At 47.9% G+C, this 26,859-nt stretch overlaps 1 protein-coding gene across 4 annotated transcripts in view; it reads right to left on the bottom strand.

Moving 5' to 3' along the window:
- Positions 1-26,859, bottom strand: part of agbl5 (AGBL carboxypeptidase 5) — an 83,344-nt gene continuing 56,485 nt past the window's right edge. For 3 of the 4 annotated variants that reach the window (XM_064991797.1, XM_064991798.1, XM_064991796.1), the window contains 5 exons: positions 10,515-10,591; positions 7,905-7,957; positions 2,209-2,372; positions 1,969-2,084; positions 1-1,504 (listed from right to left, as the gene is read on the bottom strand). In XM_064991797.1, the coding sequence (XP_064847869.1) occupies positions 1,427-1,504; positions 1,969-2,084; positions 2,209-2,372; positions 7,905-7,957; positions 10,515-10,591 (488 nt within the window). In that variant the 3' untranslated portion in view covers positions 1-1,426. Of the gene's footprint in view, positions 1,505-1,968; positions 2,085-2,208; positions 2,373-7,904; positions 7,958-10,514; positions 10,612-26,859 lie in introns of those variants that run through there. The other variant, XM_064991799.1, reaches the window with a different exon arrangement.

A 26,859-nucleotide genomic window follows, 5' to 3' on the forward strand; every position in this document is an offset into this window, starting at 1 on the left:
TTACACATCACTCTTTTTTAATCAAGCATTTTGCAACACCAGCAATAACATCTGATAAATATGTGTATGTGACCAATAAAATGTGATTTGATTTTATCTCAGCATCATTGTAGCTGTTGTACATCAGTGTGGTGGACTAATGTTCGTTCCAAATGGCAAAGTATTGACTAGATAGACACCTATGGGCCCTGCTCCAAAGTAGAGCACAACATAGGGCCCTGCTCCAAAGTAGAGCACTATATAGGGCCCTGCTCCAAAGCAGTGCACTATATAGGGCCCTGCTCCAAAGTAGAGCACAACATAGGGCCCTGCTCCAAAGTAGAGCACTATATAGGGCCCTGCTCCAAAGCAGTGCACTATATAGGGCCCTGCTCCAAAGCAGTGCACTATATAGGGCCCTACTCCAAAGTAGAGCACTATATAGGGCCCTGCTCCAAAGTAGATCACAACATAGGGCCCTGCTCCAAAGTAGAGCACTATATAGGGCCCTGCTCCAAAGCAGTGCACTATATAGGGCCCTGCTCCAAAGTAGAGCACTATATAGGGCCCTGCTCCAAAGCAGTGCACTCTATAGGGCCCTGCTCCAAAGTAGAGCACTATATAGGGCCCTGCTCCAAAGCAGAGCACTATATAGGGCCCTGCTCCAAAGTAGAGCACAACATAGGGCCCTGCTCCAAAGCAGTGCACTATATAGGGCCCTACTCCAAAGTAGAGTACTATATAGGGCCCTGCTCCAAAGTAGAGTACTATATAGGGCCCTGCTTCAAATTAGAGCACTATATAGGGCCCTGCTCCAAAGTAGAGCACAACATAGGGCCCTGCTCCAAAGCAGAGCACTATATAGGGCCCTGCTCCAAAGTAGAGCACAACATAGGGCCCTGCTCCAAAGCAGTGCACTATATAGGGCCCTACTCCAAAGTAGAGTACTATATAGGGCCCTGCTCCAAAGTAGAGTACTATATAGGGCCCTGCTTCAAAGTAGAGCACTATATAGGGCCCTGCTCCAAAGTAGAGCACAATATACGGGAGCCTTTATAGGAATGCTGTGAGAGAGGGGAAGGCTTTCAATCATTAAATACATGATATATTCAGATTATTATACCTACATGTCATTATATACATGATATATTCAGATTAATATACCTACAGGTCATTAAATACATTATATATTCAGATCATTATACCTTACAGTTCACGCAGAGGAATTTACAACAGCTAACACACAAGAAGCTTTACATTACACAATATACACTGCAGTATTTCAACACACACAGACACACGTATAAGAATCACACAGTGAAAAATATTTAATAAAATAGTTCTGTCTAAAAGGTGTTGTGGTGCTAACAGGTGCCTGGTCTCTCAGAGGGAAGTGTGTGTCAGTCTGGATCCAGTCCCCACTGTCCTGGTTGGGAATGTGTAGTTATCATGCCTCTCCACACAGGGGTGCTGTTTCACACACAGACACTGCCTCAGCCTCGAACCCGGTCTTCTCCTCACAAACCTACAAAGACAGGACACACTGCTCGGTGGTGTATGTTTCGGGTGTGTTTAGTTGTGGTGAGTCTGTGGTGTGAGTCTGTAGTGTGAGTCTGTGGGGTGAGTCTGTGGTGTGAGTCTGTAGTGAGTCTGTGTAGTGAGTCTGTAGTGAGTCTATGGTATGAGTCTGTGGTGTGAGTCTGTGGTGAGTCTATGGTATGAGTCTGTGGTGTGAGTCTGTGGTGAGTCTGTGGTGTGAGTCTGTGTGTGAGTCTGTGTGTGAGTCTGTGGTGTGAGTCTGTAGTGAGTCTGTGGTGTGAGTCTGTGTGTGGTGGTTACTTGTGGCTCTGTGGTGTGAGTCTGTAGTGGTGAGTCTGTGGTGTGAGTCTGTAGTGAGTCTGTGGTGTGAGTCTGTAGTGAGTCTGTGGTGTGAGTCTGTGGTGTGAGTCTGTAGTGAGTCTGTGGTGTGAGTCTGTGTGTGGTGGTTACTTGTGGCTCTGTGGTGTCTTCAGTACTAGAATGTGTGTAGAGGGAACTCCTGTCCGTGTTCTTCAGCAGGGCTCTGGAAACAAGACGCAACGAAGGAACCTCCTTCTCCGACACACCTACACAAACACACAATATATAATCATGTATCTACAGAGAGAGAGAGGGTGTGTGTGTGTGTGTGTGTGTGTGTGTGTGTGTGTGTGTGTGTGTGTGTGTGTGTGTGTGTGTGTGTGTGTGTACCTAGGTGTCTGCGGAGGCCAGGTTTCAGGAGTCTCCAGACCCTCATGGTAGTTGACTCCTCCCAGCTGCCAGAGGCGGCGGTGTTAAGGCCAGCAGTGGGAGTGTCTGTGGTTGACTCCGCCCTCCTAATGGGAATACGGCTGGCCCTAGGCTGCAGCTCACACCTGGACAGACAGGTAGATTGACAGATGTTAGACAGGTAAGAGACAGATGGATAAGAGACAGACAAATAGACAGATGTTAGACAGGTAAGAGACAGACAGGTAAGAGACAGACAGGTAGGTAGATAAAGGTTAGACAGGTAAGAGACAGACAGGTAGGTAGATAAAGGTTAGACAGGTAAGAGACAGTCAGATAGTGTCTGTCTGTCGATCACCACATTCTTTTGGAGAGATTAGAAACCCTAATTGGTCTACACCAGGGGCATTTATTTTCCATGCAGGGCCACATTAGAATATATTTTTGCCATCGCGGACCAGAATCCTATTACAGGATTATACATCATGTGTATGACTGTGTTGACAGATACAGTGGGGCATAAAAGTATTTCGTCAGCCATCAATTGTGCAAGTTCTTCAAATATGACAGACAAAATGAGAGAAAAAATCCAGAAAATCACATTGTAGGATTTTTTATGAATTTATTTGCAACTTATGGTGGAAAATAAGTATTTGGTCACCTACAAACAAGCAAGATTTCTGGCATCCATGTCCTCCTTTTGGTAGGTATCTCAAATCAAATCAATTTTTATTTGTCACATACACATGGTTAGCAGATGTTAATGCGAGTGTAGCGAAATGCTTGTGCTTCTAGTTCCGACAATGCAGTAATAACCAACAAGTAATCTAACTAACAATTCCTAAACTACTGTCTTATACACAGTGTAAGGGGATAAAGAATATGTACATAAAGATATATGAATGAGTGACGGTACAGAGCAGCATAGGCAAGATACAGTAGATGGTATCGAGTACAGTATATACATATGAGATGAGTATGTAAACAAAGTGGCATAGTTAAAGTGGCTATGTAATGAAACCTAAGATGACCTGGGGTACTAATGTAAGAAATAACACGTAAAAAAAACAAAACACTGCATAGTTTCCTAGGAACGCGAAGCGAGGCGGCCATCTCTGTCGGCGCCGGATGTACTCACTGACAATGTCTTCATTATTAAACAATGAACTACACAGAGGGAAAAGGACACTGCGCATTCAGCACCATGGACAGAACTCTTGTTAATAACCGGTATGAACAAAAACACAAGAAAGAGGGAGAGCTCAACATTACATTTCAACAACTCAATCAGTGTGAGGAGGGAAGTCTCTGATGGGCGTTGACTAGAGCAGTGAAGTCAGGTATAGTTTCTGATGTCTTTATGCGCAAGATTGCTGTGAGGTGAGAGTCAGTAAGAGATGATCTGTGCCTTGACTTGTTATATTTCATCACTGACAATGTCTGTTCACATACATGTTTACATATATATATACATATATATGTTTGGGTTGACCCAAACAGTACACACATCTTCTGAGCATGACTCCTAATCTTTGGAAAGTTGTGTTCATTGAGAGAGCTCGTCAGTGACATTGTTTTGAATAGTTCTCCAATCACTGCATCATACTGAAGATCGATAAGCTCAAGTTGCAGGTCAGTGGGAGCGTTATCCACATTTAAGGTGAAAGGAGAGAAAACCAACAGCATGTCATTTTCCAACACTTTGAAATCCTCAAAACGATGAGAAAACTCACCGTTCAAAGCACGCAACATCGATATATACTTCTCCCGCTGGTCATCTGATAGGGAACAGACTAATAGTGTCGGAAGGAGATTGTTGACTTCTACTTGGAAGGTCAGGAGGAGTAATTTTCCCTTGAAGGCTTTGCCAAGGCTGTACATCTGATGTGCAAAAAGGTCATTCCCTTGTAGTTTTGAATTCAGTTCATTCATGAGGCCATGATGTTCACGGTGGAGGCAAAATCAGCCAACCGTTCTTTATCTTGCAGTTGAGGGAAATCCACATATTTTCCTTTCATTTGTAAAAACTCAGCAATCTCCGACTTCAGGCTTTAAAGCACCTTCCCCAAGCTCAGTCATCTCACGTTTGTGTGGCAGGGGAGATCTCCATGACCCAACGCCGTCTCTTCCAACAGTGAGACAAACTGCCTGTGGTTTAAAGATTTTGCTCTTATGAAGTTTACCAGTTTAGTGACTGTATCCAGAACATGGCTCATTTTCAGAACACATTAACAGAGCACCTCCTGATGAATAATGCAGTGCAGGAAAATAATTGTCTGATCTGGGTTCAGCTCAGCTACTTGATCTTGTATCCTTCTCAAAAGGACATCAATTTTTCCTGTCAAGTTTGGGCACCCATCAGTGGTCCAAATGCCAAACGTCCTGCACGGTGTTGGGCAGTATGCACAACCCCCACCCGTGGACGTCGGGCCCTCATACCACCCTCATGGAGTCTGTTTCTGACCGTTTGAGCAGACACATGCACATTTGTGGCCTGCTGGAGGTCATTTTGCAGGGCTCTGGCAGTGCTCCTCTTGCTCCTCCTTGCACAAAGGCAGAGGTTGCGGTCCTGCTGCTGGGTTGTTGCCCTCCTACGGCCTCCTCCACGTCTCCTGATGTACTGGCCTGTCTCATCGGTAGCGCCTCCATGCTCTGGACACTACGCTGACAGACACAGCAAACCTTCTTGCCACAGCTCGCATTGATGTGCCATCCTGGATGAGCTGCCTAGAACTAGCATCTCTGTTTTGTCTAACTTTAAAAGTTAAACATTTGCCTCCATCCACTTCCTTATATCTGAAACATAGGCTTCCAGGGTAGGCAAGCAAGTTTCATCGAAATGTACAGCTGTGTGTCGTTCACATAGCAGTGAAAGTTTACATTGTGTTTCCGAATGACATCACCAAGAGGTAGATTATACAGTATAGTGAAAGCAATAGTGGTCCTAAAACTGAACATTGAGGAACGCCAACACTTACAATTGATTTGTCAGAGGACAAACCATACACAGAAACAAACTGATATCTTTCCGACAGATAAGATCTTAACCAAGCTAGAACTTGTCCGTGTAGACCAGGACTGGGCAAAGGCCGGCCCGGGGGCCGTATGTGGCCCGCGACCTGATTCAATACGGCCTGCGGAATCATGCTCAGATCACATAAAGAATTTGCATAAAGAATTTGCGATAGTAAAGTTTTGAAAAAAGTATTTGTTTATCAAAATAAAATTCCAATGAATACTGGCCTTAGTGTAAACTCCCACCATTTATTTTGAAGGCACGTATAAATAACAACTGCAGCAGGACAGACAGTGACTGACAGGCTGACACACACGGCACAGTTACAAATAGTAGCTAGCTAGAAATTGCGCAAAAAAATGTTTTTCAAAGAAAATTAAAGTAGACAATGAATGTAGGGTGTTCCAGCAAGAGTGGACATGGAAATATGTATTTATTGAGGTATCAGGGAAAGCTGTGTGCTTAGTGTCCAAAGAGAACATCTCTGTCTTGAATATGTCTTCTGAGCAGAGGGCAAGTGCATCGAAACAGTTGCTTTCTCACTTGCAAAAGCAGCAAAGACTTTTCACAAAACTACATTCAGCATAAGACGGAATTGCGAAAGCTTGCTATGTCTCCCACCAAATCGCTAAACCTAGCAAGCCATTCGCTAAGGGCAAATGTATTAAATAATGTTTAACTGACTCTGCAGCAATACTTTGCCCCGACAAGAAAGAGCTGTTTGAAAATGTTTCCCTGTCAAGACAAACAGTGACACAGCGTGTTGAGGGCATCGCAGAGAATATGGAACAGCAGTTGAAAGACTAGGTAAAGGACCTATTTCTCCTTGGCCCTGGACGAGAGCAGTGACATGGTGCAGTGGTTGACACCAAGATCGGCAAATTCGCCACTGGTGCCCTGTGCTCTTCACAGATGAAAGCAGGTTCACACTGAGCACGTGACAGAGTCTGGAGACGCCGTGGAGAACATTCTGCTGCCTGCAACAACCTCCAGCATGACCGGTTTGGTGGTGGGTCAGTCATGGTGTGGGGTGGCATTTCTTTGGGGGGGCCGCACAGCACTCCATGTGCTCGCCAGAGGTAGCCTGACTGCCATTAGGTACCGAGATGAGATCCTCAGACCCCTTGTGACACCATATGCTGGTGCGGTTGGCCCTGGGTTCCTCCTAATGCAAGACAATGCTAGACCTCATGTGGCTAGAGTGTGTCAGCAGTTCCTGCAGGAGGAAGGCATTGATGCTATGGACTGGCCCGCCCGTTCCCCAGACCTGAATCCAATTGAGCACATCTGGGACATCATGTCTCGCTCCATCCACCAACGCCACGTTGCACCACAGACTGTCCAGGAGTTGGCAGATGCTTTAGTCCAAGTCTGGGAGGAGATCCCTCAGGAGACGATCCGCCACCTCATCAGGAGCATGCCCAGGCATTGTAGGGAGGTCATACAGGCACGTGGAGGCCACACACACTACTGACCCTCATTTTGACTTGTTTTAAGGACATTACATCAAAGTTGGATCAGCCTGTAGTGTGGTTTTCCACTTTAATTTTGAGTGACTCCAAATCCAGACCTCCATGGGTTGATAAATTTGATTTCCATTGATAATTTTTGTGTGATTTTGTTGTCAGCACATTCAACTATGTAAAGAAAAAGTATTTAATAAGAATATTTCATTCATTCAGATCTAGGATGTGTTATTTTAGTGTTCCCTTTATTTTTTTGAGTAGTGTATATATATTATTATTTATATATCTCTCTCTACCGCACCGGCTTTCTCGAAAAAAGCCAACTGACATTTACTCCTGAGGTACCGACCTGTTGCACCCTCTACAACCTCTGTAATTATTATTTGACCCTGCTGGTCATCTATGAACGTTTGAACATTTTGAAGAACAACCTGGCCTTAAATGGCCATGTACTCTTATAACCTCCACCCAGCACAGCCAGAAGAGGACTGGCCACCCCTCAGAGCCTGGTTCCTCTCCACCTGGCACAGCCAGAAGAGGACTGGCCACCCCTCAGAGCCTGGTTCCTCTCCACCCGGCACAGCCAAAAGAGGACTGGCCACCCCTCAGAGCCTGGTTCCTCTCCACCCGGCACAGCCAGAAGAGGACTGGCCACCCCTCAGAGCCTGGTTCCTCACTAGGTTTATAATCTCCACCAGGCACAGCCAGAAGAGGACTGGCCACCCCTCATAGCCTGGTTCCACTCTAGGTTTATAATCTCCACCAGGCACAGCCAAAAGAGGACTGGCCACCCCGCAGAGCCTGGTTCCTCTCTAGGTTTCTTCCTAGGTTCTGGCCTTTCGAGGGAGTTTTTCCAAGCCACTGTGCTTCGACACCTGCATTGCTTGCTGTTTGGGGTTTTAGGCTGGGTTTCTGTACAGCACTTTGAGATATCAGCTGATGTAAACAGGGCTTTATAAATACATTTGATTGCTTGATTGAGGCAAATGGACAGACAGACAGACAGACAGACAGACAGACAGACAGACAGACAGACAGACAGACAGGTAGGTAGGTAGGTAGGTACCTGACAGACAGACAGACCCATATATAATATGACAGACAGACAGGTAGGTACCTGACAGACAGACAGACCCATATATAATATGACAGACAGACAGACAGACAGACAGACAGACAGACAGACAGACAGGTACCTGGTGTACTTGATTGAGGACAGGATGTTCAGAGGTTCCTCTTTTCCAGCAGCCTGAGACACAGAAAGAGAGACAGACAGGTGAGACTACTGTTAGTGGGGTGGTGTCTGTGTGCATGAGGCATGTGTGTGTGTGTGTGTGTGGGTGTGTGTGTGTCAGTGGGGAAGTGTGTGTGTGTGTGTGTGTCAATGGGGAGGTGTGTGTGTGTGTGTGTGTGTCAGTGGGGAAGTGTGTGTGTGTTAGTGTTAGTGGGGAAGTGTGTGTGTGTGTGTGTGTGTCAGTGGGGAAGTGTGTGTGTGTGTGTGTCAGTGGGGAGGTCTGTGTGTGTCAGTGGGGAGGTGTGTGTGTGTGTATCAGTGGGGAGGTGTGTGTGTGTGTGTCAGTGGGGAGGTGTGTGTGTGTGTGTGTCAGTGGGGAGGTGTGTGTGTGTGTGTCAGTGGGGAGAGGTGTGTGTGTGTGTCAGTGGGGAAGTGTGTGAGTGTGTGTGTGTCAGTGGGGAAGTGTGTGTGTGTGTGCATGAGGCGTGTGTGTCAATGGGGAGGTGTTTGTGTGTATCAGTGGGGAGGTGTGTGTGTGTGTGTGTGTGTGTGTGTGTGTGTGTGTGTGTGTGTGTGTGTGTGTGTGTGTGTGTGTGTGTGTGTGTGTGTGTGTGTGTGTGTGTGTGTGTATCAATGGGGAGGTGTTTGTCAGTGGGGAGGTGTGTGTGTGTGTCAGTGGGGAAGTGTGTGTGTGTGTGTGTGTGTGTGTGTGTGTGTGTGTGTGTGTGTGTGTGTGTGTGTCAGTGGGGAGGTGTGTGTGTGTGTGTGTCAGTGGGGAGGTGTGTGTGTGTGTGTGTCAGTGGGGAGGTGTGTGTGTGTGTGTCAGTGGGGAGGTGTGTGTGTGTGTGTCAGTGGGGAGGTGTGTGTGTGTGTGTCAGTGGGGAGGTGTGTGTGTGTGTCAGTGGGGAAGTGTGTGTGTGTGTGTGTGTGTCAGTTGGGAAGTGTGTGTGTGTGTCAGTGGGGAAGTGTGTGTGTGTGTGTGTGTGTGTGTCAGTGGGGAGGTGTGTGTTTCAGTGGGGAAGTGTGTGTGTCAGTGGGGAGGTGTGTGTGTGTATGTCAGTGTGGAGGTGTGTGTGTGTGTGTCAGTGGGGAGGTGTGTGTGTCAATGGGGAGGTGTGTGTGTGTGTGTCAATGGGGAGGTGTGTGTGTGTTAGTGTTAGTGGGGAAGTGTGTGTGTGTGTGTGTGTGTGTGTGTGTGTGTGTGTGTGTGTGTGTGTGTGTGTGTGTCAGTGGGGAAGTGTGTGTGTGTGTGTGTGTGTGTGTGTGTCAGTGGGGAGGTCTGTGTGTGTCAGTGGGGAGGTGTGTGTGTGTGTGTCAGTGGGGAAGTGTGTGTGTGTGTGCATGAGGCGTGTGTGTCAATGGGGAGGTGTGTGTGTGTATCAGTGGGGAGGTGTGTGTGTGTGTGTGTGTGTGTGTGTGTGTGTGTGTGTCAATGGGGAGGTGTTTGTCAGTGGGGAGGTGTGTGTGTGTGTCAGTGGGGAAGTGTGTGTGTGTGTGTGTGTGTGTGTGTGTGTGTGTGTGTGTGTCAGTGGGGAGGTGTGTGTGTGTGTGTGTCAGTGGGGAGGTGTGTGTGTGTGTGTGTCAGTGGGGAGGTGTGTGTGTGTGTGTCAGTGGGGAGGTGTGTGTGTGTCAGTGGGGAGGTGTGTGTGTGTGTGTGTCAGTGGGGAAGTGTGTGTGTGTGTGTGTGTCAGTTGGGAAGTGTGTGTGTGTGTCAGTGGGGAAGTGTGTGTGTGTGTGTGTGTGTGTGTGTGTGTGTGTGTGTGTGTGTGTGTGTGTGTGTGTCAGTGGGGAGGTGTGTGTGTCAGTGGGGAAGTGTGTGTGTCAGTGGGGAGGTGTGTGTGTGTATGTCAGTGTGGAGGTGTGTGTGTGTGTGTCAGTGGGGAGGTGTGTGTGTCAATGGGGAGGTGTGTGTGTGTGTCAATGGGGAGGTGTGTGTGTGTTAGTGTTAGTGGGGAAGTGTGTGTGTGTGTGTGTGTGTGTGTGTGTGTGTGTGTGTGTGTGTGTGTGTGTGTGTGTGTGTCAGTGGGGAAGTGTGTGTGTGTGTGTGTGTGTGTGTGTCAGTGGGGAGGTCTGTGTGTGTCAGTGGGGAGGTGTGTGTGTGTGTGTCAGTGGGGAGTGGTGTGTGTGTGTGTGTGTGTCAGTGGGGAGAGGTGTGTGTGTCAGTGGGGAGGGTGTGTGTGTGTGTGTGTCAGTGGGGAGAGGTGTGTGTGTGTGTCAGTGGGGAAGTGTGTGAGTGTGTGTGTGTCAGTGGGGAAGTGTGTGTGTGTGTGCATGAGGTGTGTGTGTCAATGGGGAGGTGTGTGTGTGTGTATCAGTGGGGAGGTGTGTGTGTGTGTGTGTGTGTGTGTGTGTGTGTGTGTGTGTGTGTGTGTGTGTGTGTGTGTGTGTGTCAATGGGGAGGTGTGTGTGTGTGTCAGTGGGGAGGTGTGTGTGTGTGTGTGTGTGTGTGTGTGTGTGTGTGTGTGTGTGTGTGTGTGTGTGTGTGTGTGTGTGTGTGTGTGTGTGTGTGTGTGTGTGTGTGTCAGTGGTGAAGTGTGTGTGTATGTCGGTGGGGAGGTGTATGTGTGTGTACCTGTGTGTTTGGTCGTCCCGGCCGGATAGGGTACTCTCTCCTCCCCACCACCCCCAGCACGTCTGGACAACTGTAGCCTAGCAACCACAGGGAGGGGCTGGACGTCACACACAACCAGGAAGTGATGTATCAGGAGAATGAAGCAGGTCAATCAGCCCTTACACACACACAAATGACCATCATGCATCACTGGGCTGACTGACAGCTCTCTCACCCAATCACAGGCCGCATCCTCCCAGCCGATTGGTGAAGTCAGTTGTCCAAGATTGTCATGGCTGCAACACTGACAGTCCACTAGCTGGATTCCAGCTCGGTGTGTGTGTCTGTGTGTGTGTGTGTGTGTGTGTGTGTGTGTGTGTGTGTGTGTCTGTGTGTATTGTCAACATTTTCAGACATGTAGGTCTAAAGTTTGCACAATTCACTACACAACACATGTTATGTTCCTATCCTGTCTCCTCCTGTCTAGAGCCTAGGTTATGTTCCTATCCTGTCTCCTGTCTAGAGCCTAGGTTATGTTCCTATCCTGTCTCCTGTCTAGAGCCTAGGTTATGTTCCTATCCTGTCTCCTGTCTAGAGCCTAGGTTATGTTCCTATCCTGTCTCCTCCTGTCTAGAGCCTAGGTTATGTTCCTATCCAGTCTCCTCCTGTCTAGAGCCTAGGTTATGTTCCTATCCTGTCTCCTGTCTAGAGCCTAGGTTATGTTCCTATCCTGTCTCCTCCTGTCTAGAGCCTAGGTTATGTTCCTATCCTGTCTCCTGTCTAGAGCCTAGGTTATGTTCCTATCCTGTCTCCTGTCTAGAGCCTAGGTTATGTTCCTATCCTGTCTCCTCCTGTCTAGAGCCTAGGTTATGTTCCTATCCTGTCTCCTGTCTAGAGCCTAGGTTATGTTCCTATCCTGTCTCCTGTCTAGAGCCTAGGTTATGTTCCTATCCTGTCTCCTGTCTAGAGCCTAGGTTATGTTCCTATCCTGTCTCCTCCTGTCTAGAGCCTAGGTTATGTTCCTATCCTGTCTCCTGTCTAGAGCCTAGGTTATGTTCCTATCCTGTCTCCTCCTGTCTAGAGCCTAGGTTATGTTCCTATCCTGTCTCCTGTCTAGAGCCTAGGTTATGTTCCTATCCTGTCTCCTCCTGTCTAGAGCCTAGGTTATGTTCCTATCCTGTCTCCTGTCTAGAGCCTAGGTTATGTTCCTATCCTGTCTCCTGTCTAGAGCCTAGGTTATGTTCCTATCCTGTCTCCTCCTGTCTAGAGCCTAGGTTATGTTCCTATCCTGTCTCCTCCTGTCTAGAGCCTAGGTTATGTTCCTATCCTGTCTCCTGTCTAGAGCCTAGGTTATGTTCCTATCCTGTCTCCTCCTGTCTAGAGCCTAGGTTATGTTCCTATCCTGTCTCCTGTCTAGAGCCTAGGTTATGTTCCTATCCTGTCTCCTCCTGTCTAGAGCCTAGGTTATGTTCCTATCCTGTCTCCTGTCTAGAGCCTAGGTTATGTTCCTATCCTGTCTCCTCCTGTCTAGAGCCTAGGTTATGTTCCTATCCTGTCTCCTCCTGTCTAGAGCCTAGGTTATGTTCCTATCCTGTCTCCTCCTGTCTAGAGCCTAGGTTATGTTCCTATCCTGTCTCCTCCTGTCTAGAGCCTAGGTTATGTTCCTATCCTGTCTCCTGTCTAGAGCCTAGGTTATGTTCCTATCCTGTCTCCTGTCTAGAGCCTAGGTTATGTTCCTATCCTGTCTCCTCCTGTCTAGAGCCTAGGTTATGTTCCTATCCTGTCTCCTCCTGTCTAGAGCCTAGGTTATGTTCCTATCCTGTCTCCTGTCTAGAGCCTAGGTTATGTTCCTATCCTGTCTCCTCCTGTCTAGAGCCTAGGTTATGTTCCTATCCTGTCTCCTCCTGTCTAGAGCCTAGGTTATGTTCCTATCCTGTCTCCTGTCTAGAGCCTAGGTTATGTTCCTATCCTGTCTCCTCCTGTCTAGAGCCTAGGTTATGTTCCTATCCTGTCTCCTGTCTAGAGCCTAGGTTATGTTCCTATCCTGTCTCCTCCTGTCTAGAGCCTAGGTTATGTTCCTATCCTGTCTCCTGTCTAGAGCCTAGGTTATGTTCCTATCCTGTCTCCTGTCTAGAGCCTAGGTTATGTTCCTATCCTGTCTCCTCCTGTCTAGAGCCTAGGTTATGTTCCTATCCTGTCTCCTCCTGTCTAGAGCCTAGGTTATGTTCCTATCCTGTCTCCTGTCTAGAGCCTAGGTTATGTTCCTATCCTGTCTCCTCCTGTCTAGAGCCTAGGTTATGTTCCTATCCTGTCTCCTGTCTAGAGCCTAGGTTATGTTCCTATCCTGTCTCCTCCTGTCTAGAGCCTAGGTTATGTTCCTATCCTGTCTCCTGTCTAGAGCCTAGGTTATGTTCCTATCCTGTCTCCTCCTGTCTAGAGCCTAGGTTATGTTCCTATCCTGTCTCCTCCTGTCTAGAGCCTAGGTTATGTTCCTATCCTGTCTCCTCCTGTCTAGAGCCTAGGTTATGTTCCTATCCTGTCTCCTCCTGTCTAGAGCCTAGGTTATGTTCCTATCCTGTCTCCTCCTGTCTAGAGCCTAGGTTATGTTCCTATCCTGTCTCCTCCTGTCTAGAGCCTAGGTTATGTTCCTATCCTGTCTCCTGTCTAGAGCCTAGGTTATGTTCCTATCCTGTCTCCTCCTGTCTAGAGCCTAGGTTATGTTCCTATCCAGTCTCCTCCTGTCTAGAGCCTAGGTTATGTTCCTATCCCGTCTCCTCCTGTCTAGAGCCTAGGTTATGTTCCTATCCTGTCTCCTGTCTAGAGCCTAGGTTATGTTCCTATCCTGTCTCCTCCTGTCTAGAGCCTAGGTTATGTTCCTATCCTGTCTCCTCCTGTCTAGAGCCTAGGTTATGTTCCTATCCTGTCTCCTCCTGTCTAGAGTCTAGGTTATGTTCCTATCCTGTCTCCTGTCTAGAGCCTAGGTTATGTTCCTATCCTGTCTCCTCCTGTCTAGAGCCTAGGTTATGTTCCTATCCTGTCTCCTGTCTAGAGCCTAGGTTATGTTCCTATCCTGTCTCCTCCTGTCTAGAGCCTAGGTTATGTTCCTATCCTGTCTCCTCCTGTCTAGAGCCTAGGTTATGTTCCTATCCTGTCTCCTGTCTAGAGCCTAGGTTATGTTCCTATCCTGTCTCCTGTCTAGAGCCTAGGTTATGTTCCTATCCTGTCTCCTCCTGTCTAGAGCCTAGGTTATGTTCCTATCCTGTCTCCTCCTGTCTAGAGCCTAGGTTATGTTCCTATCCAGTCTCCTCCTGTCTAGAGCCTAGGTTATGTTCCTATCCTGTCTCCTGTCTAGAGCCTAGGTTATGTTCCTATCCTGTCTCCTCCTGTCTAGAGCCTAGGTTATGTTCCTATCCTGTCTCCTGTCTAGAGCCTAGGTTATGTTCCTATCCTGTCTCCTCCTGTCTAGAGCCTAGGTTATGTTCCTATCCTGTCTCCTCCTGTCTAGAGCCTAGGTTATGTTCCTATCCTGTCTCCTCCTGTCTAGAGCCTAGGTTATGTTCCTATCCTGTCTCCTGTCTAGAGCCTAGGTTATGTTCCTATCCTGTCTCCTCCTGTCTAGAGCCTAGGTTATGTTCCTATCCTGTCTCCTCCTGTCTAGAGCCTAGGTTATGTTCCTATCCTGTCTCCTGTCTAGAGCCTAGGTTATGTTCCTATCCTGTCTCCTCCTGTCTAGAGCCTAGGTTATGTTCCTATCCTGTCTCCTCCTGTCTAGAGCCTAGGTTATGTTCCTATCCTGTCTCCTCCTGTCTAGAGACTAGGTTATGTTCCTATCCTGTCTCCTGTCTAGAGCCTAGGTTATGTTCCTATCCTGTCTCCTCCTGTCTAGAGCCTAGGTTATGTTCCTATCCTGTCTCCTCCTGTCTAGAGCCTAGGTTATGTTCCTATCCTGTCTCCTGTCTAGAGCCTAGGTTATGTTCCTATCCTGTCTCCTGTCTAGAGCCTAGGTTATGTTCCTATCCTGTCTCCTCCTGTCTAGAGCCTAGGTTATGTTCCTATCCAGTCTCCTCCTGTCTAGAGCCTAGGTTATGTTCCTATCCTGTCTCCTCCTGTCTAGAGCCTAGGTTATGTTCCTATCCTGTCTCCTCCTGTCTAGAGCCTAGGTTATGTTCCTATCCTGTCTCCTGTCTAGAGCCTAGGTTATGTTCCTATCCAGTCTCCTGTCTAGAGCCTAGGTTATGTTCCTATCCTGTCTCCTCCTGTCTAGAGCCTAGGTTATGTTCCTATCCTGTCTCCTGTCTAGAGCCTAGGTTATGTTCCTATCCTGTCTCCTGTCTAGAGCCTAGGTTATGTTCCTATCCTGTCTCCTGTCTAGAGCCTAGGTTATGTTCCTATCCTGTCTCCTCCTGTCTAGAGCCTAGGTTATGTTCCTATCCTGTCTCCTCCTGTCTAGAGCCTAGGTTATGTTCCTATCCTGTCTCCTCCTGTCTAGAGCCTAGGTTATGTTCCTATCCTGTCTCCTCCTGTCTAGAGCCTAGGTTATGTTCCTATCCTGTCTCCTGTCTAGAGCCTAGGTTATGTTCCTATCCTGTCTCCTCCTGTCTAGAGCCTAGGTTATGTTCCTATCCTGTCTCCTCCTGTCTAGAGCCTAGGTTATGTTCCTATCCTGTCTCCTCCTGTCTAGAGCCTAGGTTATGTTCCTATCCTGTCTCCTCCTGTCTAGAGCCTAGGTTATGTTCCTATCCTGTCTCCTGTCTAGAGCCTAGGTTATGTTCCTATCCTGTCTCCTCCTGTCTAGAGCCTAGGTTATGTTCCTATCCTGTCTCCTCCTGTCTAGAGCCTAGGTTATGTTCCTATCCTGTCTCCTGTCTAGAGCCTAGGTTATGTTCCTATCCTGTCTCCTCCTGTCTAGAGCCTAGGTTATGTTCCTATCCTGTCTCCTCCTGTCTAGAGCCTAGGTTATGTTCCTATCCTGTCTCCTCCTGTCTAGAGCCTAGGTTATGTTCCTATCCTGTCTCCTCCTGTCTAGAGCCTAGGTTATGTTCCTATCCTGTCTCCTGTCTAGAGCCTAGGTTATGTTCCTATCCTGTCTCCTCCTGTCTAGAGCCTAGGTTATGTTCCTATCCTGTCTCCTCCTGTCTAGAGCCTAGGTTATGTTCCTATCCTGTCTCCTGTCTAGAGCCTAGGTTATGTTCCTATCCTGTCTCCTCCTGTCTAGAGCCTAGGCTATGTTCCTATCCAGTCTCCTCCTGTCTAGAGCCTAGGTTATGTTCCTATCCTGTCTCCTCCTGTCTAGAGCCTAGGTTATGTTCCTATCCTGTCTCCTCCTGTCTAGAGCCTAGGTTATGTTCCTATCCTGTCTCCTCCTGTCTAGAGCCTAGGTTATGTTCCTATCCTGTCTCCTCCTGTCTAGAGCCTAGGTTATGTTCCTATCCTGTCTCCTGTCTAGAGCCTAGGTTATGTTCCTATCCTGTCTCCTGTCTAGAGCCTAGGTTATGTTCCTATCCCGTCTCCTCCTGTCTAGAGCCTAGGTTATGTTCCTATCCTGTCTCCTGTCTAGAGCCTAGGTTATGTTCCTATCCTGTCTCCTCCTGTCTAGAGCCTAGGTTATGTTCCTATCCTGTCTCCTCCTGTCTAGAGCCTAGGTTATGTTCCTATCCTGTCTCCTGTCTAGAGCCTAGGTTATGTTCCTATCCTGTCTCCTGTCTAGAGCCTAGGTTATGTTCCTATCCTGTCTCCTCCTGTCTAGAGCCTAGGTTATGTTCCTATCCTGTCTCCTGTCTAGAGCCTAGGTTATGTTCCTATCCTGTCTCCTGTCTAGAGCCTAGGTTATGTTCCTATCCTGTCTCCTGTCTAGAGCCTAGGTTATGTTCCTATCCTGTCTCCTGTCTAGAGCCTAGGTTATGTTCCTATCCTGTCTCCTGTCTAGAGCCTAGGTTATGTTCCTATCCTGTCTCCTGTCTAGAGCCTAGGTTATGTTCCTATCCTGTCTCCTCCTGTCTAGAGCCTAGGTTATGTTCCTATCCTGTCTCCTGTCTAGAGCCTAGGTTATGTTCCTATCCTGTCTCCTCCTGTCTAGAGCCTAGGTTATGTTCCTATCCTGTCTCCTGTCTAGAGCCTAGGTTATGTTCCTATCCTGTCTCCTCCTGTCTAGAGCCTAGGTTATGTTCCTATCCTGTCTCCTCCTGTCTAGAGCCTAGGTTATGTTCCTATCCTGTCTCCTCCTGTCTAGAGCCTAGGTTATGTTCCTATCCTGTCTCCTCCTGTCTAGAGCCTAGGTTATGTTCCTATCCTGTCTCCTCCTGTCTAGAGCCTAGGTTATGTTCCTATCCTGTCTCCTCCTGTCTAGAGCCTAGGTTATGTTCCTATCCTGTCTCCTGTCTAGAGCCTAGGTTATGTTCCTATCCTGTCTCCTCCTGTCTAGAGCCTAGGTTATGTTCCTATCCAGTCTCCTCCTGTCTAGAGCCTAGGTTATGTTCCTATCCTGTCTCCTCCTGTCTAGAGCCTAGGTTATGTTCCTATCCTGTCTCCTCCTGTCTAGAGCCTAGGTTATGTTCCTATCCTGTCTCCTCCTGTCTAGAGCCTAGGTTATGTTCCTATCCTGTCTCCTCCTGTCTAGAGCCTAGGTTATGTTCCTATCCTGTCTCCTCCTGTCTAGAGCCTAGGTTATGTTCCTATCCTGTCTCCTGTCTAGAGCCTAGGTTATGTTCCTATCCTGTCTCCTGTCTAGAGCCTAGGTTATGTTCCTATCCTGTCTCCTGTCTAGAGCCTAGGTTATGTTCCTATCCTGTCTCCTCCTGTCTAGAGCCTAGGTTATGTTCCTATCCTGTCTCCTCCTGTCTAGAGCCTAGGTTATGTTCCTATCCTGTCTCCTCCTGTCTAGAGCCTAGGTTATGTTCCTATCCTGTCTCCTGTCTAGAGCCTAGGTTATGTTCCTATCCTGTCTCCTGTCTAGAGCCTAGGTTATGTTCCTATCCTGTCTCCTGTCTAGAGCCTAGGTTATGTTCCTATCCTGTCTCCTGTCTAGAGTCTAGGTTATGTTCCTATCCTGTCTCCTCCTGTCTAGAGCCTAGGTTATGTTCCTATCCTGTCTCCTCCTGTCTAGAGCCTAGGTTATGTTCCTATCCTGTCTCCTGTCTAGAGCCTAGGTTATGTTCCTATCCTGTCTCCTCCTGTCTAGAGCCTAGGTTATGTTCCTATCCTGTCTCCTCCTGTCTAGAGCCTAGGTTATGTTCCTATCCTGTCTCCTGTCTAGAGCCTAGGTTATGTTCCTATCCTGTCTCCTCCTGTCTAGAGCCTAGGTTATGTTCCTATCCTGTCTCCTGTCTAGAGCCTAGGTTATGTTCCTATCCTGTCTCCTCCTGTCTAGAGCCTAGGTTATGTTCCTATCCTGTCTCCTCCTGTCTAGAGCCTAGGTTATGTTCCTATCCTGTCTCCTGTCTAGAGCCTAGGTTATGTTCCTATCCTGTCTCCTCCTGTCTAGAGCCTAGGTTATGTTCCTATCCTGTCTCCTCCTGTCTAGAGCCTAGGTTATGTTCCTATCCTGTCTCCTCCTGTCTAGAGCCTAGGTTATGTTCCTATCCTGTCTCCTCCTGTCTAGAGCCTAGGTTATGTTCCTATCCTGTCTCCTGTCTAGAGCCTAGGTTATGTTCCTATCCTGTCTCCTCCTGTCTAGAGCCTAGGTTATGTTCCTATCCAGTCTCCTCCTGTCTAGAGCCTAGGTTATGTTCCTATCCTGTCTCCTCCTGTCTAGAGCCTAGGTTATGTTCCTATCCTGTCTCCTCCTGTCTAGAGCCTAGGCTATGTTCCTATCCTGTCTCCTCCTGTCTAGAGACTAGGTTATGTTCCTATCCTGTCTCCTCCTGTCTAGAGCCTAGGTTATGTTCCTATCCTGTCTCCTCCTGTCTAGAGCCTAGGTTATGTTCCTATCCTGTCTCCTCCTGTCTAGAGCCTAGGTTATGTTCCTATCCTGTCTAAACCTGTCTAGAGCCTAGGTTATGTTCCTATCCTGTCTCCTCCTGTCTAGAGCCTAGGTTATGTTCCTATCCTGTCTCCTGTCTAGAGCCTAGGTTATGTTCCTATCCTGTCTCCTGTCTAGAGCCTAGGTTATGTTCCTATCCTGTCTCCTCCTGTCTAGAGCCTAGGTTATGTTCCTATCCTGTCTCCTGTCTAGAGCCTAGGTTATGTTCCTATCCTGTCTCCTCCTGTCTAGAGCCTAGGTTATGTTCCTATCCTGTCTCCTGTCTAGAGCCTAGGTTATGTTCCTATCCTGTCTCCTCCTGTCTAGAGCCTAGGTTATGTTCCTATCCTGTCTCCTCCTGTCTAGAGCCTAGGTTATGTTCCTATCCTGTCTCCTGTCTAGAGCCTAGGTTATGTTCCTATCCTGTCTCCTCCTGTCTAGAGCCTAGGTTATGTTCCTATCCTGTCTCCTCCTGTCTAGAGCCTAGGTTATGTTCCTATCCTGTCTCCTCCTGTCTAGAGCCTAGGTTATGTTCCTATCCTGTCTCCTCCTGTCTAGAGCCTAGGTTATGTTCCTATCCTGTCTCCTGTCTAGAGCCTAGGTTATGTTCCTATCCTGTCTCCTCCTGTCTAGAGCCTAGGTTATGTTCCTATCCAGTCTCCTCCTGTCTAGAGCCTAGGTTATGTTCCTATCCTGTCTCCTCCTGTCTAGAGCCTAGGTTATGTTCCTATCCTGTCTCCTGTCTAGAGCCTAGGTTATGTTCCTATCCTGTCTCCTGTCTAGAGCCTAGGTTATGTTCCTATCCTGTCTCCTCCTGTCTAGAGCCTAGGTTATGTTCCTATCCAGTCTCTTCCTGTCTAGAGCCTAGGTTATGTTCCTATCCTGTCTCCTCCTGTCTAGAGCCTAGGTTATGTTCCTATCCTGTCTCCTGTCTAGAGCCTAGGTTATGTTCCTATCCTGTCTCCTCCTGTCTAGAGCCTAGGTTATGTTCCTATCCAGTCTCCTCCTGTCTAGAGCCTAGGTTATGTTCCTATCCTGTCTCCTGTCTAGAGCCTAGGTTGTGTTCCTATCCTGTCTCCTGTCTAGAGCCTAGGTTATGTTCCTATCCTGTCTCCTCCTGTCTAGAGCCTAGGTTATGTTCCTATCCTGTCTCCTCCTGTCTAGAGCCTAGGTTATGTTCCTATCCTGTCTCCTCCTGTCTAGAGCCTAGGTTATGTTCCTATCCAGTCTCCTCCTGTCTAGAGCCTAGGTTATGTTCCTATCCTGTCTCCTGTCTAGAGCCTAGGTTATGTTCCTATCCTGTCTCCTCCTGTCTAGAGCCTAGGTTATGTTCCTATCCAGTCTCCTCCTGTCTAGAGCCTAGGTTATGTTCCTATCCTGTCTCCTCCTGTCTAGAGCCTAGGTTATGTTTCTATCCTGTCTCCTGTCTAGAGCCTAGGTTATGTTCCTATCCTGTCTCCTCCTGTCTAGAGCCTAGGTTATGTTCCTATCCTGTCTCCTCCTGTCTAGAGCCTAGGTTATGTTCCTATCCTGTCTCCTGTCTAGAGCCTAGGTTATGTTCCTATCCTGTCTCCTCCTGTCTAGAGCCTAGGTTATGTTCCTATCCTGTCTCCTGTCTAGAGCCTAGGTTATGTTCCTATCCTGTCTCCTCCTGTCTAGAGCCTAGGTTATGTTCCTATCCTGTCTCCTGTCTAGAGCCTAGGTTATGTTCCTATCCTGTCTCCTGTCTAGAGCCTAGGTTATGTTCCTATCCTGTCTCCTGTCTAGAGCGTAGGTTATGTTCCTATCCTGTCTCCTGTCTAGAGCCTAGGTTATGTTCCTATCCTGTCTCCTCCTGTCTAGAGCCTAGGTTATGTTCCTATCCTGTCTCCTCCTGTCTAGAGCCTAGGTTATGTTCCTATCCTGTCTCCTGTCTAGAGCCTAGGTTATGTTCCTATCCTGTCTCCTCCTGTCTAGAGCCTAGGTTATGTTCCTATCCTGTCTCCTGTCTAGAGCCTAGGTTATGTTCCTATCCTGTCTCCTCCTGTCTAGAGCCTAGGTTATGTTCCTATCCTGTCTCCTGTCTAGAGCCTAGGTTATGTTCCTATCCTGTCTCCTGTCTAGAGCCTAGGTTATGTTCCTATCCTGTCTCCTGTCTAGAGCCTAGGTTATGTTCCTATCCTGTCTCCTGTCTAGAGCCTAGGTTATGTTCCTATCCTGTCTCCTGTCTAGAGCCTAGGTTATGTTCCTATCCTGTCTCCTCCTGTCTAGAGCCTAGGTTATGTTCCTATCCTGTCTCCTGTCTAGAGCCTAGGTTATGTTCCTATCCTGTCTCCTGTCTAGAGCCTAGGTTATGTTCCTATCCTGTCTCCTCCTGTCTAGAGCCTAGGTTATGTTCCTATCCTGTCTCCTGTCTAGAGCCTAGGTTATGTTCCTATCCTGTCTCCTCCTGTCTAGAGCCTAGGTTATGTTCCTATCCTGTCTCCTGTCTAGAGCCTAGGTTATGTTCCTATCCTGTCTCCTCCTGTCTAGAGCCTAGGTTATGTTCCTATCCTGTCTCCTCCTGTCTAGAGCCTAGGTTATGTTCCTATCCTGTCTCCTGTCTAGAGCCTAGGTTATGTTCCTATCCTGTCTCCTCCTGTCTAGAGCCTAGGTTATGTTCCTATCCTGTCTCCTCCTGTCTAGAGTCTAGGTTATGTTCCTATCCTGTCTCCTGTCTAGAGCCTAGGTTATGTTCCTATCCTGTCTCCTCCTGTCTAGAGCCTAGGTTATGTTCCTATCCTGTCTCCTGTCTAGAGCCTAGGTTATGTTCCTATCCTGTCTCCTCCTGTCTAGAGCCTAGGTTATGTTCCTATCCTGTCTCCTGTCTAGAGCCTAGGTTATGTTCCTATCCTGTCTCCTCCTGTCTAGAGCCTAGGTTATGTTCCTATCCTGTCTCCTCCTGTCTAGAGCCTAGGTTATGTTCCTATCCTGTCTCCTGTCTAGAGCCTAGGTTATGTTCCTATCCTGTCTCCTGTCTAGAGCCTAGGTTATGTTCCTATCCTGTCTCCTCCTGTCTAGAGCCTAGGTTATGTTCCTATCCTGTCTCCTCCTGTCTAGAGCCTAGGTTATGTTCCTATCCTGTCTCCTGTCTAGAGCCTAGGTTATGTTCCTATCCTGTCTCCTCCTGTCTAGAGCCTAGGTTATGTTCCTATCCTGTCTCCTGTCTAGAGCCTAGGTTATGTTCCTATCCTGTCTCCTGTCTAGAGCCTAGGTTATGTTCCTATCCTGTCTCCTCCTGTCTAGAGCCTAGGTTATGTTCCTATCCAGTCTCCTCCTGTCTAGAGCCTAGGTTATGTTCCTATCCTGTCTCCTCCTGTCTAGAGCCTAGGTTATGTTCCTATCCTGTCTCCTGTCTAGAGCCTAGGTTATGTTCCTATCCAGTCTCCTCCTGTCTAGAGCCTAGGTTATGTTCCTATCCTGTCTCCTCCTGTCTAGAGCCTAGGTTATGTTCCTATCCTGTCTCCTCCTGTCTAGAGCCTAGGTTATGTTCCTATCCAGTCTCCTCCTGTCTAGAGCCTAGGTTATGTTCCTATCCTGTCTCCTCCTGTCTAGAGCCTAGGTTATGTTCCTATCCTGTCTCCTCCTGTCTAGAGCCTAGGTTATGTTCCTATCCTGTCTCCTCCTGTCTAGAGCCTAGGTTATGTTCCTATCCTGTCTCCTGTCTAGAGCCTAGGTTATGTTCCTATCCTGTCTCCTCCTGTCTAGAGCCTAGGTTATGTTCCTATCCTGTCTCCTCCTGTCTAGAGCCTAGGTTATGTTCCTATCCTGTCTCCTCCTGTCTAGAGCCTAGGTTATGTTCCTATCCTGTCTCCTCCTGTCTAGAGCCTAGGTTATGTTCCTATCCTGTCTCCTGTCTAGAGCCTAGGCTATGTTCCTATCCTGTCTCCTGTCTAGAGCCTAGGTTATGTTCCTATCCTGTCTCCTGTCTAGAGACTAGGTTATGTTCCTATCCTGTCTCCTGTCTAGAGCCTAGGTTATGTTCCTATCCTGTCTCCTCCTGTCTAGAGCCTAGGTTATGTTCCTATCCAGTCTCCTCCTGTCTAGAGCCTAGGTTATGTTCCTATCCTGTCTCCTCCTGTCTAGAGCCTAGGTTATGTTCCTATCCTGTCTCCTGTCTAGAGCCTAGGTTATGTTCCTATCCTGTCTCCTGTCTAGAGCCTAGGTTATGTTCCTATCCTGTCTCCTGTCTAGAGCCTAGGTTATGTTCCTATCCTGTCTCCTCCTGTCTAGAGCCTAGGTTATGTTCCTATCCTGTCTCCTCCTGTCTAGAGCCTAGGTTATGTTCCTATCCAGTCTCCTCCTGTCTAGAGCCTAGGTTATGTTCCTATCCTGTCTCCTCCTGTCTAGAGCCTAGGTTATGTTCCTATCCTGTCTCCTGTCTAGAGCCTAGGTTATGTTCCTATCCAGTCTCCTCCTGTCTAGAGCCTAGGTTATGTTCCTATCCTGTCTCCTCCTGTCTAGAGCCTAGGTTATGTTCCTATCCTGTCTCCTCCTGTCTAGAGCCTAGGTTATGTTCCTATCCTGTCTCCTGTCTAGAGCCTAGGCTATGTTCCTATCCTGTCTCCTGTCTAGAGCCTAGGTTATGTTCCTATCCTGTCTCCTGTCTAGAGCCTAGGTTATGTTCCTATCCTGTCTCCTGTCTAGAGCCTAGGTTATGTTCCTATCCTGTCTCCTCCTGTCTTGAGCCTAGGTTATGTTCCTATCCTGTCTCCTCCTGTCTAGAGCCTAGGTTATGTTCCTATCCTGTCTCCTGTCTAGAGCCTAGGTTATGTTCCTATCCCGTCTCCTCCTGTCTAGAGCCTAGGTTATGTTCCTATCCTGTCTCCTGTCTAGAGCCTAGGTTATGTTCCTATCCTGTCTCCTGTCTAGAGCCTAGGTTATGTTCCTATCCTGTCTCCTCCTGTCTAGAGCCTAGGTTATGTTCCTATCCAGTCTCCTCCTGTCTAGAGCCTAGGTTATGTTCCTATCCAGTCTCCTCCTGTCTAGAGCCTAGGTTATGTTCCTATCCTGTCTCCTCCTGTCTAGAGCCTAGGTTATGTTCCTATCCTGTCTAAACCTGTCTAGAGCCTAGGTTATGTTCCTATCCTGTCTCCTCCTGTCTAGAGCCTAGGTTATGTTCCTATCCTGTCTCCTGTCTAGAGCCTAGGTTATGTTCCTATCCTGTCTCCTGTCTAGAGCCTAGGTTATGTTCCTATCCTGTCTCCTCCTGTCTAGAGCCTAGGTTATGTTCCTATCCTGTCTCCTGTCTAGAGCCTAGGTTATGTTCCTATCCTGTCTCCTCCTGTCTAGAGCCTAGGTTATGTTCCTATCCTGTCTCCTGTCTAGAGCCTAGGTTATGTTCCTATCCTGTCTCCTCCTGTCTAGAGCCTAGGTTATGTTCCTATCCTGTCTCCTCCTGTCTAGAGCCTAGGTTATGTTCCTATCCTGTCTCCTGTCTAGAGCCTAGGTTATGTTCCTATCCTGTCTCCTCCTGTCTAGAGCCTAGGTTATGTTCCTATCCTGTCTCCTCCTGTCTAGAGCCTAGGTTATGTTCCTATCCTGTCTCCTCCTGTCTAGAGCCTAGGTTATGTTCCTATCCTGTCTCCTCCTGTCTAGAGCCTAGGTTATGTTCCTATCCTGTCTCCTGTCTAGAGCCTAGGTTATGTTCCTATCCTGTCTCCTCCTGTCTAGAGCCTAGGTTATGTTCCTATCCAGTCTCCTCCTGTCTAGAGCCTAGGTTATGTTCCTATCCTGTCTCCTCCTGTCTAGAGCCTAGGTTATGTTCCTATCCTGTCTCCTGTCTAGAGCCTAGGTTATGTTCCTATCCTGTCTCCTGTCTAGAGCCTAGGTTATGTTCCTATCCTGTCTCCTCCTGTCTAGAGCCTAGGTTATGTTCCTATCCAGTCTCTTCCTGTCTAGAGCCTAGGTTATGTTCCTATCCTGTCTCCTCCTGTCTAGAGCCTAGGTTATGTTCCTATCCTGTCTCCTGTCTAGAGCCTAGGTTATGTTCCTATCCTGTCTCCTCCTGTCTAGAGCCTAGGTTATGTTCCTATCCAGTCTCCTCCTGTCTAGAGCCTAGGTTATGTTCCTATCCTGTCTCCTGTCTAGAGCCTAGGTTGTGTTCCTATCCTGTCTCCTGTCTAGAGCCTAGGTTATGTTCCTATCCTGTCTCCTCCTGTCTAGAGCCTAGGTTATGTTCCTATCCTGTCTCCTCCTGTCTAGAGCCTAGGTTATGTTCCTATCCTGTCTCCTCCTGTCTAGAGCCTAGGTTATGTTCCTATCCAGTCTCCTCCTGTCTAGAGCCTAGGTTATGTTCCTATCCTGTCTCCTGTCTAGAGCCTAGGTTATGTTCCTATCCTGTCTCCTCCTGTCTAGAGCCTAGGTTATGTTCCTATCCAGTCTCCTCCTGTCTAGAGCCTAGGTTATGTTCCTATCCTGTCTCCTCCTGTCTAGAGCCTAGGTTATGTTTCTATCCTGTCTCCTGTCTAGAGCCTAGGTTATGTTCCTATCCTGTCTCCTCCTGTCTAGAGCCTAGGTTATGTTCCTATCCTGTCTCCTCCTGTCTAGAGCCTAGGTTATGTTCCTATCCTGTCTCCTGTCTAGAGCCTAGGTTATGTTCCTATCCTGTCTCCTCCTGTCTAGAGCCTAGGTTATGTTCCTATCCTGTCTCCTGTCTAGAGCCTAGGTTATGTTCCTATCCTGTCTCCTCCTGTCTAGAGCCTAGGTTATGTTCCTATCCTGTCTCCTGTCTAGAGCCTAGGTTATGTTCCTATCCTGTCTCCTGTCTAGAGCCTAGGTTATGTTCCTATCCTGTCTCCTGTCTAGAGCGTAGGTTATGTTCCTATCCTGTCTCCTGTCTAGAGCCTAGGTTATGTTCCTATCCTGTCTCCTCCTGTCTAGAGCCTAGGTTATGTTCCTATCCTGTCTCCTCCTGTCTAGAGCCTAGGTTATGTTCCTATCCTGTCTCCTGTCTAGAGCCTAGGTTATGTTCCTATCCTGTCTCCTCCTGTCTAGAGCCTAGGTTATGTTCCTATCCTGTCTCCTGTCTAGAGCCTAGGTTATGTTCCTATCCTGTCTCCTCCTGTCTAGAGCCTAGGTTATGTTCCTATCCTGTCTCCTGTCTAGAGCCTAGGTTATGTTCCTATCCTGTCTCCTGTCTAGAGCCTAGGTTATGTTCCTATCCTGTCTCCTGTCTAGAGCCTAGGTTATGTTCCTATCCTGTCTCCTGTCTAGAGCCTAGGTTATGTTCCTATCCTGTCTCCTGTCTAGAGCCTAGGTTATGTTCCTATCCTGTCTCCTCCTGTCTAGAGCCTAGGTTATGTTCCTATCCTGTCTCCTGTCTAGAGCCTAGGTTATGTTCCTATCCTGTCTCCTGTCTAGAGCCTAGGTTATGTTCCTATCCTGTCTCCTCCTGTCTAGAGCCTAGGTTATGTTCCTATCCTGTCTCCTGTCTAGAGCCTAGGTTATGTTCCTATCCTGTCTCCTCCTGTCTAGAGCCTAGGTTATGTTCCTATCCTGTCTCCTGTCTAGAGCCTAGGTTATGTTCCTATCCTGTCTCCTCCTGTCTAGAGCCTAGGTTATGTTCCTATCCTGTCTCCTCCTGTCTAGAGCCTAGGTTATGTTCCTATCCTGTCTCCTGTCTAGAGCCTAGGTTATGTTCCTATCCTGTCTCCTCCTGTCTAGAGCCTAGGTTATGTTCCTATCCTGTCTCCTCCTGTCTAGAGTCTAGGTTATGTTCCTATCCTGTCTCCTGTCTAGAGCCTAGGTTATGTTCCTATCCTGTCTCCTCCTGTCTAGAGCCTAGGTTATGTTCCTATCCTGTCTCCTGTCTAGAGCCTAGGTTATGTTCCTATCCTGTCTCCTCCTGTCTAGAGCCTAGGTTATGTTCCTATCCTGTCTCCTGTCTAGAGCCTAGGTTATGTTCCTATCCTGTCTCCTCCTGTCTAGAGCCTAGGTTATGTTCCTATCCTGTCTCCTCCTGTCTAGAGCCTAGGTTATGTTCCTATCCTGTCTCCTGTCTAGAGCCTAGGTTATGTTCCTATCCTGTCTCCTGTCTAGAGCCTAGGTTATGTTCCTATCCTGTCTCCTCCTGTCTAGAGCCTAGGTTATGTTCCTATCCTGTCTCCTCCTGTCTAGAGCCTAGGTTATGTTCCTATCCTGTCTCCTGTCTAGAGCCTAGGTTATGTTCCTATCCTGTCTCCTCCTGTCTAGAGCCTAGGTTATGTTCCTATCCTGTCTCCTGTCTAGAGCCTAGGTTATGTTCCTATCCTGTCTCCTGTCTAGAGCCTAGGTTATGTTCCTATCCTGTCTCCTCCTGTCTAGAGCCTAGGTTATGTTCCTATCCAGTCTCCTCCTGTCTAGAGCCTAGGTTATGTTCCTATCCTGTCTCCTCCTGTCTAGAGCCTAGGT

The sequence above is a fragment of the Oncorhynchus masou genome, chromosome 16 (genome assembly GCF_036934945.1).
Source record: "Oncorhynchus masou masou isolate Uvic2021 chromosome 16, UVic_Omas_1.1, whole genome shotgun sequence".
NCBI lineage: Eukaryota > Metazoa > Chordata > Actinopteri > Salmoniformes > Salmonidae > Oncorhynchus > Oncorhynchus masou.